The sequence below is a fragment of the Rhinoraja longicauda genome, chromosome 10, assembly GCF_053455715.1.
Source record: "Rhinoraja longicauda isolate Sanriku21f chromosome 10, sRhiLon1.1, whole genome shotgun sequence".
Taxonomy (NCBI): domain Eukaryota; kingdom Metazoa; phylum Chordata; class Chondrichthyes; order Rajiformes; family Arhynchobatidae; genus Rhinoraja; species Rhinoraja longicauda.
In genome coordinates, this window is record NC_135962.1 from 35,140,928 (window position 1) to 35,160,408 (window position 19,481).

General features: G+C 43.2%; 1 protein-coding gene across 5 annotated transcripts in view; it reads right to left on the reverse strand.

The window, feature by feature from the left end:
• arid4a (AT-rich interactive domain 4A) overlaps positions 1 to 7,320 on the reverse strand; it is a 92,821-nt gene extending 85,501 nt beyond the window's left edge. For 2 of the 5 annotated variants that reach the window (XM_078406623.1, XM_078406619.1), the window contains exons 1-2: positions 7,213 to 7,320; positions 6,138 to 6,192 (exon numbers count right to left, since the gene is read on the reverse strand). In XM_078406623.1, the coding sequence (XP_078262749.1) occupies positions 6,138 to 6,143 (6 nt within the window). In that variant the 5' untranslated portion in view covers positions 6,144 to 6,192; positions 7,213 to 7,320. The other 3 variants (XM_078406620.1, XM_078406621.1, XM_078406622.1) reach the window with 3 other exon arrangements.
• Between the last annotated feature and the right edge of the window lie 12,161 nt (positions 7,321 to 19,481).

Genomic DNA, 19,481 nt, shown 5'->3' on the forward strand with positions numbered 1-19,481 from the left:
ATTATTGCAGAAGTCCACAGTGAACAACAGAAACAATTAACTTGCTTGAGCAGATGCACCAGAGGAAGCTTAAGTCTGAAGTGGGCAATAATGTGATGGTGGAAAGACAATTAAGGAACCAGATCTGGGTGACTGCTACAAAGTCCAATAGACTAAGGTCAAGGCAAGCAATATTAAAAACTGAAGCAGAAGGGCTTCAAGGAAAGTAGATGACAATAGAGTTTGAACTTTTCATCAGTAACTCAGTGGGATAGGCAATATCACTGGAGAGAAGGAATGGGTGACATTTGAGCCTCGACCCGAAACGAGTCTGAAGAAGTGTCTCGACTCAAAACATCACCCACTCCTTCTCTCCAGAGATGCTTCCTGTCCCACCGAGTCACTCCAGCATTTTATGTCTAACTTCGATTTAAACCAGCATCTGCAGTTCCTTCATACACAGGAAGTTTAAGACGTTTGATAATGGAGGAATAGAAAAAAAACACCAAGTCCTTATTTAGCCGATACAGTGGGCAATAATGTAGATATTGAAAAGAGGAACACAGAACAACATATCACAGGAAAAGGCCCATTAACTATGTCAGTGCCAAACATGTGAAAATCCCTACGGCCTGCATATCCCTCCATGTCCAATATCCACTTGCCTCTCTAAAAGCCACTGAAATGCCACTGTCCCGTTTCCACCACAAACCCTAATAGCATGTTCTAGGCACCTATCACTCTGTGTAAAAAAGAACCTGCCCCACATATCTCCCCTCTTGCCTTAAAGCTATGCCCTCTAGTATTTGACATTTCCAACCTTGGAAAAAAGATTCTGTCCACCCCATCCATGCCTCTCACAATTTTCTAAACTTCTCTCAGGTTTCCTCTCAGCCTCCGTCGCTCCAGAGAAAGCAATCCAATTTCATCCAAACTCTTATAGCTAACAACCACTAATCGTGGCAGCATCTTGGTGAATCTCTTCTGTACTCTCTCAAAAGTCTCCACTTCCTTCCTGTAATGGATGATCATGACATTATCTTAAAAAAATAGAGCTCCAAGTTAACAAACAAAGGCCCAAACCAAGGATTACTGAGCTGATTATAAAGTTCATACTCTTGTAATAAACACCATTTCTTGTTTACCACAATTCCTGTTAAAAAGGGCACCCATCCTCCAGTTTTTTATTCATTTCTATAAACACAACACATCTCGGTGCAGGTTTATTCTCCTTACAACTGCAAGCCAGCAAATATGAATTTCATCCAAGTAGTCAATTTATGAAACTTAACCAAGATGATTGTTTCAAGCAATTCCAAAAAGCAAGTTCATGTTTTGTTTAATAATATGAATCACACGATATCTTAATAGCTTAAGACTATAAAAGAAACCAACAAGCAGGTTGTACCAGAGGGATCACAAACTACTGTATTTGAACATTCAACCACAAGTCTGTACAACCAAATATTTACATGAACGTCGACTAGATTTTTAGAAACACTTCGGAAGTTTGAATAATGTGTGTTTAATAATGTAGTAATAACAATGTTCATCACAAACTAGATAATGCACGACCAGGGGTCTGTGAATGCTGCATTATAGCTTTCTATTACAGTTCAATGCAGAAATATTGCAACTTAAATATGGGAACAGTTGTAAGAGTTTCTCTTGCATATTCTGGACAGAGTCAACCACATCTGAATATGAATAAAATGACCACTCGGCACTGTGACTTTTCGAACTGGGACTGGGGATCCACTGGACTTAGAACTGGTAATACTTAACAACCACCTGCTCTTAATTGATATTGACAATAGAAAAAATTCTACATCAATAATCAGTCTGGCATGTCAGAATGAGTTGTGTAATTTCCCTAATTCAAACAGAATCTTTTGATTGTCCACCTTCCCAAAGTACTGCCCACCTTTCCAAAGTAAATCATTACAGAGAATAAATTGAGCCCAAAAAATTATTGCATCACTCATTAATGATATTTGTCTTACAACTAATTGCAGAACATTTCCCTGTACATTAAATTTATGTCCAATTTCCCTTTTGAAAATAACTTGGAGAGTTTTAAATAAGTGAACTTCTTCAGTCCTGAAACTGAATCCTTCCACGTTTCATGACTGCTAGTGACAGTACCATAAAGCCACAGTTTACATGATGGCAGCCACAATCGATATAATCATAATATTTATTTGTTTGCAGAGAATGGTTCTATTCCAGGTTTCTTAAACTGTCCAAAACAAAATTATCCTTCAAGTAATCTGCTGTGTTAACAATTTGTGTTTGTATCAAACAGCTATAGAACGAACAATGTCACCCACTTTTTAAATTCAAGTGACCAAGTTTCAAGTCTGCAGAATCGTTCTTGCCCAAGGGGAAATATTCATGCAAAAATAAGCTCCATATTGATCTCAACATTCCCGACCCATGCTTAGAGCCAAAATATTTTAATGAACCTCTTTGGAGAATCTATCCCTGATGGGAGGAAATGAATTACTAAGTTCATGTTCCAAGAATACCAAGTACGTATTTACTGTCATAAATTTTGACATGTACACGGCATGCAGACTTCACTGCATCATTTTCCTGCAAAGTACTCATAACCTCTTATTTAAAAATAGTTTCAAAAAGCACAAAAGCTTCTTCCCAAAGATAAGACTTTCAATGCCCTATTTCTAAATAACAAACATTTTAATATTCATACTCAAACATTGATCCTGCCAGAACTTAGTGCCTACTACTCATGCTTATAAACAAAGACAGGAAGTGAATTATCATTAGTACGATTTGTGCTTCCGTCAAACAAAATGGTAAAATCCCAAATTAACTAAACTTTAATAGCTAGGCCAAATTATCCAAATATACAAAATGAACCATGAAATCTTATTTATATTCAGAGTACAAAAACAGGCCCTTCAGCCCAACTCTTCCATGCTGACCAGGATGTCCCATCTAAGCTAGTCCCATTTGTCCATGTTTGGTTCATATCTCTCTCAGCCTTTCCTATCCTTGTACCTGTTCAGATGTCTTTTAAATTTGGCACAGACATTGTATACTGAAGGACATATTCCTGAACTGTACTGTTTCAAGTTAGCTCTGTGTAAATGTTGTTAATGTACATTAACATCCTTAAATACATCCTCACACAGCTTGTTCCATATCTCACCATCCTCTGTGTGAGAAAGATGCCCCTCAAATTGCTACTAAGTGCCAAGTTCCTACCTTAAATGCCAACTACTTAGGGCAGCACAGTGGCGAGTAAAAGAATTGCTGCCTTAGATTTCTCCAAGTGCTCCAATTTCTGCTCACGTTCCAAAGACGTACAGGCTTGTAGGCTAATTGGCTTCAATTGGGGGAGTCCCGAACCAGGGGCCACAGTTTAAGAATGAGGGGTAGGCCATTTAGAACGGCGATGAAGAAAAACGTTTTCACCCAGAGAGTTGTGAATTTGTGGAATTCTCCGCCACAGAAGGCAGGAGAGGCCAATTCACTGGATGAATTTAAAAGAGTTAGATAGAGCTCTTAATGATAGCGGAGTCGAGGGAAATGGGGAGAAGGCAGGCACAGTTTACTGATTGTGGATGATCAGCCAAGGCCAAAGGGCCAAAGGCTCGAAGGGCCAAATGGCCTCCTTCTACACCTATTTTCTATGTTTCTAATAAAACTGTCCCTAACGTGTAGGATAGTGCAAGTGTACAGTGATGGTTGGTCGGCAAGGACTCAGTGGGCCGAAGAGCCTGTTTCCATGCTGTATCTCTGAAGCCTATCTATTCATCATAATTTTAAACACCTCGACAAGGTCACCTCTCAGCCTGTACTACTAATACAAATACTTAATTACATAGTTTCAATTAAACAGACAAGGCTTTGAAATAAAGAGTTGACAAGTTATAAACTGAAAATACAGTTCTTTAAAAAGAAACAGTTCTCCAAAGGAATCAAGAGTTTTTTAGTGAGAAAGATCACCTGTCAAATCTGGTAGCAACTCAAGCTTTAAGTCCAAAGGTTAAAAGAGTTATTTACATGCATCACCGTAGCAGCTGCAAAAACCTAATAGTAACCACGCACTTGATATGAGAAATTCAATTACATTTGCCATTTATTTCAAATAACAAGTCTTGCAACTTATATAGAGTCTATCCCAATGGGCTTTGAGTAATAGATACAATTAGTGTAGGATTGTAGTTGATATGTACAGAGGGGCCAACAAAAGACACTCCAAGAAAATCTGTTTTTGTCGCAAGAGATAAATATCCAGACACTTGTCCTGCTGAGTACCGTAGGATCAGAGAACTATCTGGGGATATCCAGCAAAATCTTGTTCAATATGGCACTGAATTTTAAAATGCTATAAATGGACTTGGAACCTTCAATCAACCAACTTGGTGCCACAAACTGATTTACAGATAACAACGAGAGAGGTTTGAATAAAAATAAACACTTATTGGTCTCAGTTAATGTTTCCTGTTTTTGAAGTTAACATAGCGGCTCCCTGTAATATAAAACTTTCAACCAAAGATACTTTTACTCTTAGGGGATGTAGAAAGTTCCTACTATTAAAGAAATAACATACACGTTCACCCAATATCTTGATCATCATTACCCCTTAAATGCTATTTGAGTATACAACACACACATCAATTGCTGGAAATACTCAACAAGTTAGGCAGAACCTATGGGAAGAGAGAGTCAACATGTTAAGTCAATGGACTTCAATGATTAGATTGCTGAAAGAAACCACCATTTGTTGAAATCTAATACAACAAAAACAAATCAAAACCAATGCATATGTTACTTGTGACAGGACAAATGGCCATAAACAGTTTAAACATACTTATAAGCGAGTGCACAATGTTTGAATTCATTCACAAAATTCTGGAGTAACTCAGCAGGTCAGGCAGCATCTCGGGAGAGAAGGAATGGGTGACGTTTCGGGTCGAGACCCTTCTTCAGACTGATTTCAGGGGGGCGGGATAAAGGAAGGAAATAGGTGGAGACAGGAAGATAGAGGGAGATCTGGGAAGGAGGAGGGACAGAGGAACTATCTAAAGTTGGACCGAGCGCAGGTGTTGAGCGAAGCGATCGCTGAGCCTGCGCTTGGTTTCGCCGATGTAAATAAGTTGACATCTAGAGCAGCAAATGCAATAGATGAGGTTGGAGGAGGTGCAAGTGAACCTCTGTCTCACCTGGAAAGACTGTTTGGGTCCTTGGAGTTGAGGAGGAGGTAAAGGGACAGGTGTTGCATCCCGTACGGTTGCAGGGGAAATTGCCCGGGGATGGGGTGGTCTGGGTAGGAAGGGACGAGTGCACCAGGGAGTTACGGAGGGAACGGTCTCTGCGGAACGCAGAGAGGGGAGGGGATGAGAAGATATGGCCAGTGGTGGGGTCCCGTTGTAGGTGACGGAAATGTTGGCGGATGATTTGTTGGATCCGCTGGCTGGTGGGGTGGAAGGTGAGAACGAGGGGGATTCTGTCCTTGTTCCGAGTGGGGGGAGGAGGAGCAAGAGCTGAGCTGCGGGATGTAGAAGAGACCCTAGTGAGAGCCTCACCTATAATGGAGGGGAAGCCCCGTTTCCTGAAGAACGAGGACATCTCGGAAGCCCTAGTGTGAAACACCTCATCCCGGGCGCAGGTGCGGCGTAGACGGAGGAATTGGGAGATAGACTTTTTGCAGGGGACCGGGTGGGAAGAAGTGTGGGATTCATTTACCTGTTTTATTTGTTACTTTGCAAAAGTAGATCTGGAAGAAATCCTTTTCAAGGACATAACAAGGTACAGGTTCAAAGACACCTGCAGTTACCAAATTTCTATCTTCCTTTCTTACCTTAACCTCTTTCATGTGATGTTTGACTTTATCTTTGTTTTTACTTGTATGTATATGTAAGTTTACATGCAAATGTAAGTTTTACCAATTCATTATACTTCAGTTGGTTTGATTAGTTTTGTTCAATATTCTTTTTTAAAGATAGACGACAACAAAGCTTTAATGCTTGCCCTAATATTAGTACCACTTGACCCATCGCATGGATCAGATATAAAATAAAGAATATTGATCAGCATGAGACACTCCAATACTATACTGTGGACAAAAATGGCCAACATATCAAAAAAGGAGTCAACAAGTAATGGAGTCAAAGAAAACTACTTACCTTCATTTTCGGGTGTCCTATCTACTTGAGTACTTCCAGCTCGAAGTTGTGATCACTGCCATTAAAGACAAGGATACAATCTTAGCACATGAACAAGGTTCCAACACACAGAAATGTAAATAACATTTTGCCCTCCCCCCGCTCACCTCAACCTACACTACTGGTCTCCAGAAGCAGATGGTATGAAGTATACACCCTTGAAATTATTTTACAATCTAAACAGAGAACCAGAAATAAATTGAGATACAATTAAAACGGCGAGAGGATTTGGAGGACACTTTGACTGCCCCTTCCCGCTTGCTCCTCCATCCTGTGTCACGTCGCCATTGCTCTCTCGTTTTCTGCACCATGTCAGTCCAACAAGCTCGGATCCTGGAGTACAATTATGGAGGTGTCCCGGCAAATCAGCCGCCTTCTCCACTCATAGATCGACAGCCAAACGCACCCTCCCCCCTTCCTTCCAGCACCCTCCCTCCCAAACACGGATCGTTCATTTTATTTGCACGACTTTTTCGTCTGCAGTTCGAAGCGATTCATCTGGGGAAAGGGGGAAGAACAAGTGAGGGCCAGCACTTTAAAACAGGTCGATGTGAAACAGTGGCGAAGTTAGATATGTTAAAGAAAAAAGAAGCTAGCTACCTCGGACCGCCTTTCAAGCCCACCCCCCCCCCCCTTCTCCCTCCCTCCCTCCCTCCCTTTCACGCTCTAACACAAAAATAGCGACGATCGAGCTTCTGCACACGAATAAAATAAAAGCGAGAGACCTCAGGCACACGCATAAGTCAGCTTATCTAACGTCCCGACAGCTTAAAACCGCGGGGTCTGTGGTGAGGGGAGGAGAGGAAAAATGCGTGTGAACAGGCGAGAAGTCGGAGCTGACTGCCATTCAATGCCCACCTACGTTCACTTTAAACCGAGAGCAAAGGCAGGGGGCGGACGGAGACAGCGAATTCACCTCAGCTCCGCAACCGGGAATCACCCCGTTCCTCCCGCCACTCAAAGGATTTTTTTCCTGCTCTAATCCCACAGAAGTAAAGGGAGATCAGGCCGCTCTCTCTCTCACTCACTCACGCACCTACACATCCACCGCTAACGTCCACTTCCCTGGGTCCCGGCCGTGTAAAAAAAACAAGCTGTTGAGCGAGCCCTGCTGCCCTTTCTCGAACTACCATTGGCTGAATGTTGAGCGAGGCGACCCGCACGGCTCGCCGATTGGCTGCGCGGTCACATGGAAACGGGTCCGAGCGGGCGGCTCGGGCCCAGGGTGCAGCGCATTCCCCTCCTTCTGCGCCTGCGCAGCTTTCGGAGACGGGCGCCGGAGTCGTACGCCTGCGCAGATGGACGAGGCGCCTGGGCGCCATCTTGGTGGCGGTTTCTTTTTGCTGCCCGAGCCGTCGTCGAAGCAGCGGCGACCGTGAGGAGGACGAGGCAGGTCAGGGGAATCCTTCGTCTTTTTGCCGCTAGTTGTGGCGTCTTTCGTCCTTTTTCTCATCCCGGATATAAGAATACAGTCTAATGTAAGTTTTAGGATTGCGACGGGCTACGAAAAAGGTTGCGAAATGTAAATATAAAAGGTCAAATGAAGGCTATTTCGTTTCTCGTCATTGAGGAGTTGATAGGTTCAATGGCGGCTCTGGCTCTTCATGCGTCGTTGATTTGTTACGTACCCGGAAACAGCTGTAGCTGTAAATAGTGTACATGCGGCGCAGGCCAGCGACTCGCTGCTGTCATTTGTCCCGCGTTATTACCATGGATGTTACAGAAATCTCTCAGCCATGGAAAAGACCAACATTTCACTCAAAGCGAGGAAACCATTACTAACATTAATTTAAAAAAAACACAAGATGAGAGAGAGCGACATGGAACTGTTGATGCTGGGGTCTTGAACAAAACACAAAGTGCTGGAGTAACTCAGCGCAGGAAACATCTGTGGAGGGACAGACGACGTTTCGGGTCGGGACGTTTCTTCAGACTTAAGAATGTTTAATTGTCATGTGGACCGGCATGGGGCGGTGATGAAATTCTGACTTGTTGCAGCTTTGTGGGCCCGTTAAAATCAGAATAAAATGTTATGTATACATACAAGGAATTTGTCTTGGTGTATCCCGCAATAACACAGATAAGTGAGCAATCGTCAATAATTCAATTAATTCATTCGTGGCAGAACAGTTCAGTGCAGGGACGCTATCAACGCAGGAATGGAACCTTTGTTTCAAGAGTGTTTATTGGTCAACAATGGAATAATGAAATTGTTACTTTTGAATAATATATAACATTAAACATCAATAAATGAATAACCCAGGCTCTTGTACAAAAAAGCACAATTGAAAATGGTCTTTTGCTCATGGTTGAGATTAGTGGTGTATAGTATCTTTGTTTAATGATAATACTACTAGTGCAAAACTGAAGTCTGTGGTGCAACCAAAGACACTCCATAGAAGATCATAGTTGTTGAGGTTAGTGCTGTGGAGTGTTTGTGAGCCTGTTTGTTGGGAAGAAGCTGTTTTTGAATCTGATGGTCAGGGTATTTAGGCAGCTGTACCACCTTGCTGATGATAGTGAGATGAGAGTGTAGCCAGGGAGATGTGGATATCGGCTGCCTTTTTGAGGCAGCTCCTGTTGTAAATCACTTCCATGGTTGGGTCAATACCTACAATGGTAATGCTAACCACTCTACTACTAAATTCCTGGGTATTTGAGGTGCGGAACTTGATGTGATGCAATCAGTCAGAATGCTCTCTACCATGTACCTGTAGAAGTTTGTTTAGAGCGTTCATCGACATACTGAATATCCTTGTTACTGAATATCCTGTCCTCAGCAGAGGCCTTACCTTTGTTCCCCTCCGCCCCCACATCAACGAGTTCCGCGACCGCCATGACATGGAGCTCTTCTTCCGCCGCCTCCGAGCCTTTCTCCATGGGAAGGAGTCCTCACCCCCCACTGATGACTCCTTCTCCCGTCTCCAACGGACCCTCTCCTCTTGGACCCCCCCGGTTGGCCAACTACCCTCACTAGAACTTTTCATCTCCAACTGCCGTCGTGACATTAACCGCCTCAAATTCTCCACCCCCCTGACTAACTCTAACCTCTCCCCTCCTGAACGTGCAGCCCTCCACTCACTCCGCAACAACCCGGACTTAATCATCAAACCCACTGACAAGGGAGGTGCTGCAGTAGTCTGGCGTGCTGACCTCTACCGGACCGAGGCCAGACGACAACACTCAGACACCTCTTCCTACTTATCCCTGGACCATGACCCCACCGACAAACACCAGACCTTTATCATCAGCACCATCACGGACCTCACCATTTGCGGCGATTTACCCTCCAATGCCTCCAAACTTATAGTTCCCCAGCCCCGCACGGCCCGATTCTACCTCCTACCCAAAATCCATAAACAAAACTGTCCCGGCAGACGCATTGTCTCTGCCTCCTCATGTCCCAACGAACTTATTTCCACCTACCTCGACTCCATCCTATCCCCCCTGGTTAAATCCCTCCCCACCTACGTCCAAGACACCTCACACGCTCTCCATCTCCTCGATAACTTCCGGTTCCCAGGCACTCGCATGGGCCCTAGCTATGCCTGCCTCTGTCGGGTACGTCGAACGATCCCTGTTCCGGGCGTACACCGCCCCATCCCCGAACTCTACCTCCGCTACATCGACGACTGCATTGATGCTACCTCTTGTACCCGTGCAGAACTCACTGACTTCATACACTTCCCTTCCAATTTCCATCCTGCCCTTAAATATACCTGGACTATCTCTGACATCTCCCTCCCGTTTCTGGACCTCACCATCTCCATCACAGGAGACAAACTAGTGACGGACATTTACTATAAACCCACTGACTCGCACAGCTATCTGGACTACACTTCTTCCCACCCGGTCCCCTGCAAAAAGTCTATCCCCTACTCCCAATTCCTCCGTCTACGCTGCATCTGCGCCCGGGATGAGGTGTTTCACACTAGGGCGTCAGAGATGTCCGCATTCTTCAGGAAACGGGGCTTCCCCTCTTCCATTATAGATGAGGCTCTCACTAGGGTCTCTTCTACATCCCTCAGCTCTTGCTCCCCCTCCCCCCACTCGGAACAAGGACAGAATCCCCCTCGTTCTCACCTTCCACCCCACCAGCCAGCGGATCCAACAAATCATCCGCCAACATTTCCGTCACCTACAACGGGACCCCACCACTGGCCATATCTTCTCATCCCCTCCCCTCTCTGCGTTCCGCAGAGACCGTTCCCTCCGTAACTCCCTGGTCCACTCGTCCCTTCCTACCTAAACCACCCCATCCCCGGGCACTTTCCCCTGCAACCGTACGGGATGCAACACCTGTCCCTTTACCTCCCCCTCAACTCCAAGGACCCAAACAGTCTTTCCGGGTGAGACAGAGGTTCACTTGCACCTCCTCCAACCTCATCTATTGCATCTGCTGCTCTAGATGTCAACTTATTTACATCGGCGAAACCAAGCGCAGGCTCAGCGATCGCTTCGCTCAACACCTGCGCTCGGTCCACGTTGGCCAAACTGATCTCCCGGTGGGCGAGCACTTCAACTCCCCTCCCATTCCCAGTCTGACCTTTCTGTCATGGTCCTCCTCCAGTGCCATAGTGAGGCCCACCGGAAATTGGAGGAACAGCACTTCATATTTCGCCTGGGCAGCTTGCAGCCCAGTGGTATGAACATCGACTTCTCCAACTTTAAATAGTTCCTCTGTCCCTCTCTTCCTCCCCTCCTTCCCAGATCTTCCTCTATCTTCCTGTCTCCACCTATCTCCTTCCTTTGTCCTGCCCCCCTGACATCAGTCTGAAGAAGGGTCTCGACCCGAAACGTCACCCATTCCTTCTCTCCTGAGATGCTGCCTAACCTGCTCAGTTACTCCAGCATTTTGTGAATAAATACCTTCGATTTGTACCAGCATCTGCAGTTATTTTCTTATACTGAATATCCTTAATCTTCTAGGGAAGTAGAGAAATTGATGAGCTTTCTTTGTAATCATATTGATGTGCTGGGCCCAGTACAAATCTTCAGTGATGTGCACGTCCAGGAACTTGAAGCAATTCACTCTCTCTAGTACCGTTCTATTGATGAAGCTGCTGGAGGTACATCTCTGGAAATGGAAACAGGACAGCCACTTCAGGTCGACAACCCTTCAGTGGAACACATCGCAGCATTTTTCGAGCGACTATACCGAGATGCGCTTGGTATTACCTATGTGAAGGTGCGTCTGTGAGCTGTAAAAAGTACGCAGGTCTTGAAAAAGCATGTAAAAATCTATACCAAATGATAATGTGGCATATTAGTATTGGCACAGTGTAGAGTTTTTGAGGTGGTCCATTTCAAGGCTATTGAACAATCTGAATCTTCAGTTGTTTTTCTGATCCACATTCAAAACTCTCCTTCATGCTGGTCTCTTTTGCAGATAATTGTTGCCAAATGCAATTTCCTAGTGAGTCATAGTAATGGAAACAGGTCGTTCGGCCCAACTTATCAAGCTGACCATCAATCCGCATTTAACTAGTCCCACTTGGCCCACAATCCTCTAAGCCTATCCTATCCATGTAGGCGTCCAAACGTTTCTTAAATGTTATGATGGTACCCGCCTCAACTCGTTCCATGCCCCCACCATCCTTTGTGTAAAAAAAGTTGCACCTCAGGTTCCTGTTAAATCTTTCCCCACCCTCATCTTCAACCTATATCCTCTGGTTCTCGATTTCCTTCGGCATGACTCTTGTGCATTTTTCCGATCTATTCCCCTCATGATCTTGTACACGTCTATGATCACCCCTTATCCTCCTGCATGCCAAGGAATAAAGTCCTATCCTGCTCAACCTCTCCCTATAGCTCAGACTCTCTAGTCACATCCTCGTAAATCTCTGCACAATTTCCAGCTTGACAACATTATTCCTGTAACATGTAAAACTAAACACAATACTCTAAATGTGGCCTTGCCAATGTCTTGTACAACTGTAATATGATCTCCCAACTTCTATACTCAATACTCTGACTGATGAACTGAATGTACTGAAAGCCTTTTTTGACCACCCTTATCTACCTGTGATGCCACTTTCAAGAAATGATGTACCTGCACTCCAAGATCCCTCTACTATACAACACTTCCCAGAGCCCTGCCATTCATTGTGTAATTCCTGCCGTTGTTAGACTTCCCAACATCTCACACATCAGTATTAAATTCCATCAACTATTCCTTAGCCCACCTGCCCAACCAATCACGATCCTGCTGTAACTTTTGACTGCCATCTTCACTATCTACAATATCACCCACTTTAGTGTAATCTGCAAACTAGCTGATCATGCCTTGTACGTTCTCATCCAAATCATTGATATAGATGACAAACAGCAATGGGCGCAGCACCGAACCCTGGGGTGCACTACAAGTCACAGGCCTCCAGTCCGAATAGCAACCTTCCACCTCAGGTTCCTGTTAAATCTTTCCCCACCCTCATCTTCAACCTATATCCTCTGGTTCTCGATTTCCTTAGGCATGACTCTTGTGCATTTTTCCGATCTATTCCCCTCATGATCTTGTACACCTCTGTGATCACCCCTTATCCTCCTGCACACCGTGAAGCAGATTTTCTATCCAATCAGCTCTCGCTCCTTGGGTCCTATGCGTTCTAACCTTCCAAAACAGCTAACCATATGGAACCTTGTCAAATGGCTTGTTGAAGTGCATATGTACAACATCCACAACACTGCCCTCATCAGTTTTTTTTGGTTGCATCTTCAAAAAACTCAATCAGATTTGTGAGACACGATCTCCCTAATGTTGACTATCCCTAATCAGCCAGCCCTTGTCCATCTAAATGCATGTATATCTTCTTTTGTCAGAATACTCTAGTAACTTTCTGACCACAGATGTTAGTCTCACTGGTCTGTAGTTACCATGCTTTTCCCTGCAGCCTTTGTAAAATAGAGGCACAACATTTGTCACTCTCCAGTCTTCAATGTGTGTTATCATTGTCCCATCTCTTTTTACACTAACTAACAGTAAAACCAGATGATTAAGTTTCAACCAATTACCACAGTTTGCTATTTTTCTAAGTTTTGAAAAATACTGTAGTCTACAGTGCTCTAATTCACCTTGCCTGCATCAAAACTACACAGACTGAGAAAATAGCAGAGTATTTCGTTTTTGGAAGTTCCATAAGCACTCCTTGTTCCTCTGGCCAGGGATGCGAGAAGCACTGCTTCTTTGATTTCAGCATGATATAATTACACAGGTAATTTCCGTTATCAAGATATGGAGAAAATTTGGTAAATTCCAAGCGAATGGAATCTTTTTAATGTTGGCTTAGTAAATATCCCACAGCTTTCCCTTGGGTACAGAATTGTGTGTCCATGTCCTTATGTGTTGTTCAGTCAAAATCACTCAAACAGATTAGCTGGTCATTATTTCATTGCTGTTTGTGGAGCTTAGGTAAGCACAAATTGACTACTGTGTTTCTTCCATTACAAATGTGGCAATGTTTCAGAATTATAAAGCACATTGGAAAGTCCTAAAACATGCTGTATAAATTAAAAAAATGTTATTCAATTTGCACTTGAGAAAGCTTTGGTGAGTTTCGATGAAGTACAGTGTTGAAGGGAGTGAGTTTTTTAAGACGGTTGATCAATTGATATTCGAGTGATTATTTTGTCCTGGATTATGTTACTGGCAGGTGGAGAATATTCAAAGTTTCAATATTTCAAGAGTTGTTCAGAGAAAAGTCAAATTTGGCATCAATTTAACAGGTTTTTGCATTTAAAACTGTAAGAAGACTAAATTTAAAGTTGTATTAAGTCAAATCCAGCGTAACAACATAAATAGTCCTTCGTATGTCATTTGAAGGTGGAGGGTTTAGAAACATAGAAAATAGGTGCAGGAGGAGGCCATTCAGCCCTTCGAGCCAGCACCGCCATTCATTGTGATCATGGTTTATAATCCATAATCAGTAACCTGTACCCAACTTCTCCCCGTATCCCTTGATTCCATTAGCCCCCAGAGCTCTATCTAACTCTCTTAAATTCATCCAATGATTTGGCTTCCACTGCCCTCTGTGGCAGAGAATTCCACAAATTCACAACTCTCTGGGTGAAAATGTTCCTTCTCACCTCAGTTTTAAATGGCCTCCCCGTTTATTCTAAGACTGTGGCCCCTGGTTCTGGACTCCCCCAACATTAGGAACGTTTTTCCTGCATCTAGCTTGTCCAATCCTTTTATAATTTATATGTCTATAAGATCCCCTCTCATCCTTCTGAACTCCGGTGAATACAAGCCTAGTCTTTTCAATCTTTTCTCATATGACAGCCCCGCCATCCCAGGGATCAATCTCGTGAACCTACATTGCACTGCCTCAAATTAGAAGACCAAAACTGTACACAATACTCCAGATTTGGTCTTACCAGGGTCCTATACAACTGCAGAAGAACCTCTTTACTCCTTTGCTGAAATCCTCTCGTTATGAAGGCCAACATGCCATTAGCTTTCTTCACCGCCTGCTGTACCTGCACGCCAAATTTCAGTGACTGGTGTACAAGGACACCCAGGTCTCGCTGCACTTCCCCCTTACCTAACCTGACACCATTGAAATATTACTCTGCCTCCTTGTTTTTGCCGCCAAAACGGATAACCCCACATTTATCTACATTATACTGCATCTGCCCACTCACTCAACCTGTCCAGGTCACCCTGCAACCTCCTAACATCCTCTTCGCAGTTCACACTGCCTCCCAGCTTTGTGTCATCTGCAAACTTGCTAGTGTTACTTCTAATTCCTTCATCCAATTCATTAATATATATGGTAAACAGTTGCGGCCCCAACACCGAGCCTTGCAGCACTCCACTCGCCACTGCCTACAATTCTGAAAAGGACCAGTTTACTCCTACTCTGTGCTTCCTGTCTGCCAACCAATTCTCTATCCATGTCAACACCCTAACCCCAATACCATGTGCTCTAATTTTGCTCACCAATCTCCCGTGTGGGACCTTATCAATGGCTTTCTGAAAGTCTAGATACACTACATCCACTGGCTCCCCTTCATCCATTTTACTTGTCACATCCTCAAAAAAAATCCAGATGATTAGTCGAGCATGATTTCCCTTTCATAAATCCATGCTGACTTGAACTTATCCTTTTACTGCTACCATTTTTAGTTTAGTTATAGTTTACATAGTTTAGTGATACAGTGCGGAAACATGCCCTTCGGTGCACTGAGTCAGCACTGACCAGTGATTACACTGTACACTAGCAGTATAATTTCACACAAGGGAGAATGTCCCTGTCCGTCTTTGGCGTGGGAGGAAAGTGGAGCACCTGGGGTAGCGGAGCACCTGCTACAAAAGAGATTATTTACATATCTTCCATATATCTGTCTCCCTCTCTCCTGACTCTCAGTCTGAAGAAGGATCTTGACCCGAAACGTCACCATTCCTTCTCTCCAGAGATGCTGCCTGTCCCGCTAAGTTACTCCAGCATTTTGTGTCTATCTTTGGTTTAAACCAGCATCTGCAGTTCCTTCCTACACATTTCAAGCTGGGAGCTGCGTTGAACACGTACTCCAAAGTCAGTTGCAACTACAGTTGCCCCATAAAAGGCGATGCTGTTTTTGTACGTTTTGCACTTCAAAAGCAGTACAAAGCTTCATTAGTACTTCATTAGTCTACTTGCAATCACCTATGGAGTGCTGGAAAATACATAGACAGCCCCATCAAACACCATTTATTTATCACCATCGCACCACTTCTCTCTGGACTTGTCCAATATGGAGTTCTTATCAAAAAATGTTATCTTGTAATAGTATCAATGGCCCCCAGTAAAACAATTCAAGTCATTGCAAATAGAGTAACTTCCTTATTCACTGGATCCTTTCTATCATAAAGGAAGGTACTTGTTGAGAGCCAATCATTTCAAGGTGTTTGTTACAGGGATTCTTGAGACAAACGCCTGGGCCCAGCTGTCTTAGCTTCATAAAGGAGTTCTTTCCATGATTTCATAAGCGGGGATACTTGCTGTTGATTTCATACTTTGTTCTATTTGCAACATCCCAAATTTAAGCAGTCCATGCACACATAGCGAAAGGTAAACATTCTGTCTTGTGCTGTTAAGTGGCTAAACTTATGCACTTTAATGACCTATCTCAATAAAGAGTCAAACCATCTCCCCAAGACACTCAGTGGTCAAACCACATCCTTGGGGCCCACCAGTGAACCAAGTTAACTGGCATAATCAAACCCAGATTCAAACCTAATTAATCATACAGCTCAGCATCTACATCACATTGCCTCGGGGAAAGCAGCAAACATAATCAAGGACCTTTTTCACCCCAGTCATTCCCTTTTCTATTGAGTAAGAGTGCCCTTCTGCTGGGTCCTTTCTGTGGGTCTTGGGTGATATGTCCCTTCAAGTGGATTCTTGTGTAATGTGAAAAGACTGGTACGCGGATAGCTACCACATGGTCCCCAACAGAGGCAGACCAGTGCCAACAACTGGATCCCATGACATTTGCCAGCCTCTGACTGCTGCAGAGGCTTGTACCTTCTCTGCCATTGTGAAGCTGAACCTGCTGGCCAACCACCATCTTCTACCTGCTTCACATTTGGGGTCTTTTTCGTGGGCCACACTTTGTCATGAATTTCCTCTTTGACCCACTCTTTATGGGTGATCCTGTCTGCATCATAGCTGCAGATCGTTTAGCTCTAAGGATCAGAGGCACACAAGATGTTCCACTCCAGCAAGATGGCAACTCTCACGAGAAGGTAGAATATACAGAGGCTTGAAAGCATGTGACACCAGTTCCAGGAACAGCTTCTCCCCGCTGTAATCAGACTACTGAATATAAACAAGTATAGATCTGATATTCTACACTCGTATTTTTCTTTGCTCTACCTATTGTACTTGTGCAGGGCTTGATTATACTGTTGTATAGTATGACTTGACTGGATATCATGCAAACAAAAGCTTTTCAGTGTCGGTACATGCGTCAATAATATACCAGGTACAGGGCCTCCAGAAACATGTAAGGATTTGTATTCTGAGGTGAGTTACTCTTATCTGCTCAAATCTGTTTCAACATATTCAAGGCACAAATCAGGAGTGCAATGGGACCTTATCCATTTACTTGGATGAGTATTGCTTCAACGTTCAAGATATTCAACATATCTGGGAAGCAAACTCTGAAATATTTAGAATATGAGCACAAGAGTTGACATTTGCCAAGACTACTCCAAAGATTTTTGAACTTTCTGTCCAACAGCACCGTAGAGTACATCCATCACCAACACGTTACAATAGTTGAAGAAGGTTGCTTATCATTAATTTCTCAAGAGGAATTACAGATAGAAAATCTTTTGATAAATTAAGTTATTTCCATTTTAAATGATGCGTTGACAAAAAGTGAATAAATTAAGAAAAGTGTGATAGCAAAAACATAAGAAAAAGGAAACAAAGTCTTTTGCAAGGAATTGAGTTAAAATAAATAGCTTTAACAATTGCACTCGTATTGTGATGTCTTCCCTGAATGCAGAGATTTAAAATTAACTGTTTATTAGAAACCCACACAAACAAAAAAGTACCAAACGCAAAAGGAACCAATGCCATAAACAAGTGAGATTTTGTCTCCTATATAATCGTACCAAAGACCAATGGTACTTTAATGTCACCTATACCTAGGCATAGTGAATTTTTTTTTGTATAGTTCAGTAAAAATCTTAATGTACATGGGTACATTCAGGCTTGAGTACAAGAATGGGACAGTAGCAGATTACACTGAGACAGCGCACAAGAGTGCTATCTTGTATCCTTCAAGTTCAGAGTTGTTAAACATGTTAGAGTCTTAACTTGGCCATTAAGGCCCATTGTCCTGGTGGTGGCACTGGGTTGTAGTTGCAAGGATCAGCCTGCCCGAGCAATGGTGTCCTCCACTGCCATTCCATGCCACTGTAGGTTGTGTCCAATTCGCAAGCTGGACAACTTAGAGCTGGGTTAGATCTAATCAAGCTGCAGGGAATCCAGCAGCCCGGTCTATCTTTATACTTTTCCATAATTGGCCAGACTCTAAATGAAGATGCAAGAGACTTCAGAAAGTAGAATCTTGAGCCAAACACAAAGTGCTGGTGGATATCAGCGGGTGAAGCCAATTCCTATGAGAGGGGAGGTGCAGGGAGTACATCATACCCGGGCCAGGGAGCCAAAGGAGGGGGGGCCGGGAATTTCCTGAAATCTCAGAAAATGTTTGCATATATTTTGTGAAGACCAGCATTCAGATTTTGTGTGAGCCTATATAGTTTTATATATCGTAATTTGTAGAAATTATGATCCATAATATTATGTAGTGTTGGGAAATGTAGAGGTATAATGAATAATATTATTTGCTTTCATCATAGCATCACTGCATCAGTATGATTTAATGGGCAAGCCATTCAACCAGTCTGAGACGGGCCTCCTGCCCGCATCGCTTTTGTTCGATTTTGTCTGGCATGTCCGCAAAGTATTGATGAACCCTTTAATGGGATATAATAATACCTACGTATGCATATTATATATAATTATCAAATACTACATTACGTGCCTTTTTTAGATGAAATATTGCCTGTAGATGCATTTTAGTACTGGCATGAAGGCAGAATTTGTAATCATGTTTGATGCAGACAGCTAGTTTATTACCATGGATGGGATTCACATCGGTAGTCTGGTGTAGTGACTGGGGATCACGGATCAGCATGCTGAGTAGGCTATATTTACGACAATACATGAAGAAATAGACAATTAGGAGGTATGTTACTGTTCCTCACCAACAGGCATGTTTTAGGGAATTTGAGATTTTACCAATAAGACACTGAATATTCCATGCCAGACTTGACAGGACTAGCCTTTTGAAAATTAATATTTTAGTACCGACTTAATTCCAAGTGCCTCTTTGACAAATAGGTTGGGCAGTATGACGATAGTTGTTTCACCTTGCAACTTGGCGTAGTAGCCTTTGATCACCCCAAAATAAGTCAGGCCTATAGGATTTAGGCTTGGATAAAGACGAAATGCAGCAGTAAGAGCAAAAAGGCAGCAAGTATGCACAGAAACGCATCATAAAAATGGTATTTGTTCTTTTTGAGTTACCTGATATTTTTCTGTGTTGCTATCCAAGGAAATACTGCCACTTTCTGGTGCGTGTTGTCACTGCCGTATAACTAACGTAACAAATGTATTAACTGTAACCTATATTACACATTATTGCAAGAGTTCATAGCTTTTCTAGAACTTTGGCCTAATAATGATAACTATGATCGCCAGCTTGCCTAAGCCTATTCAAAAGAACAGGCATCACATATTGTACGTTCTG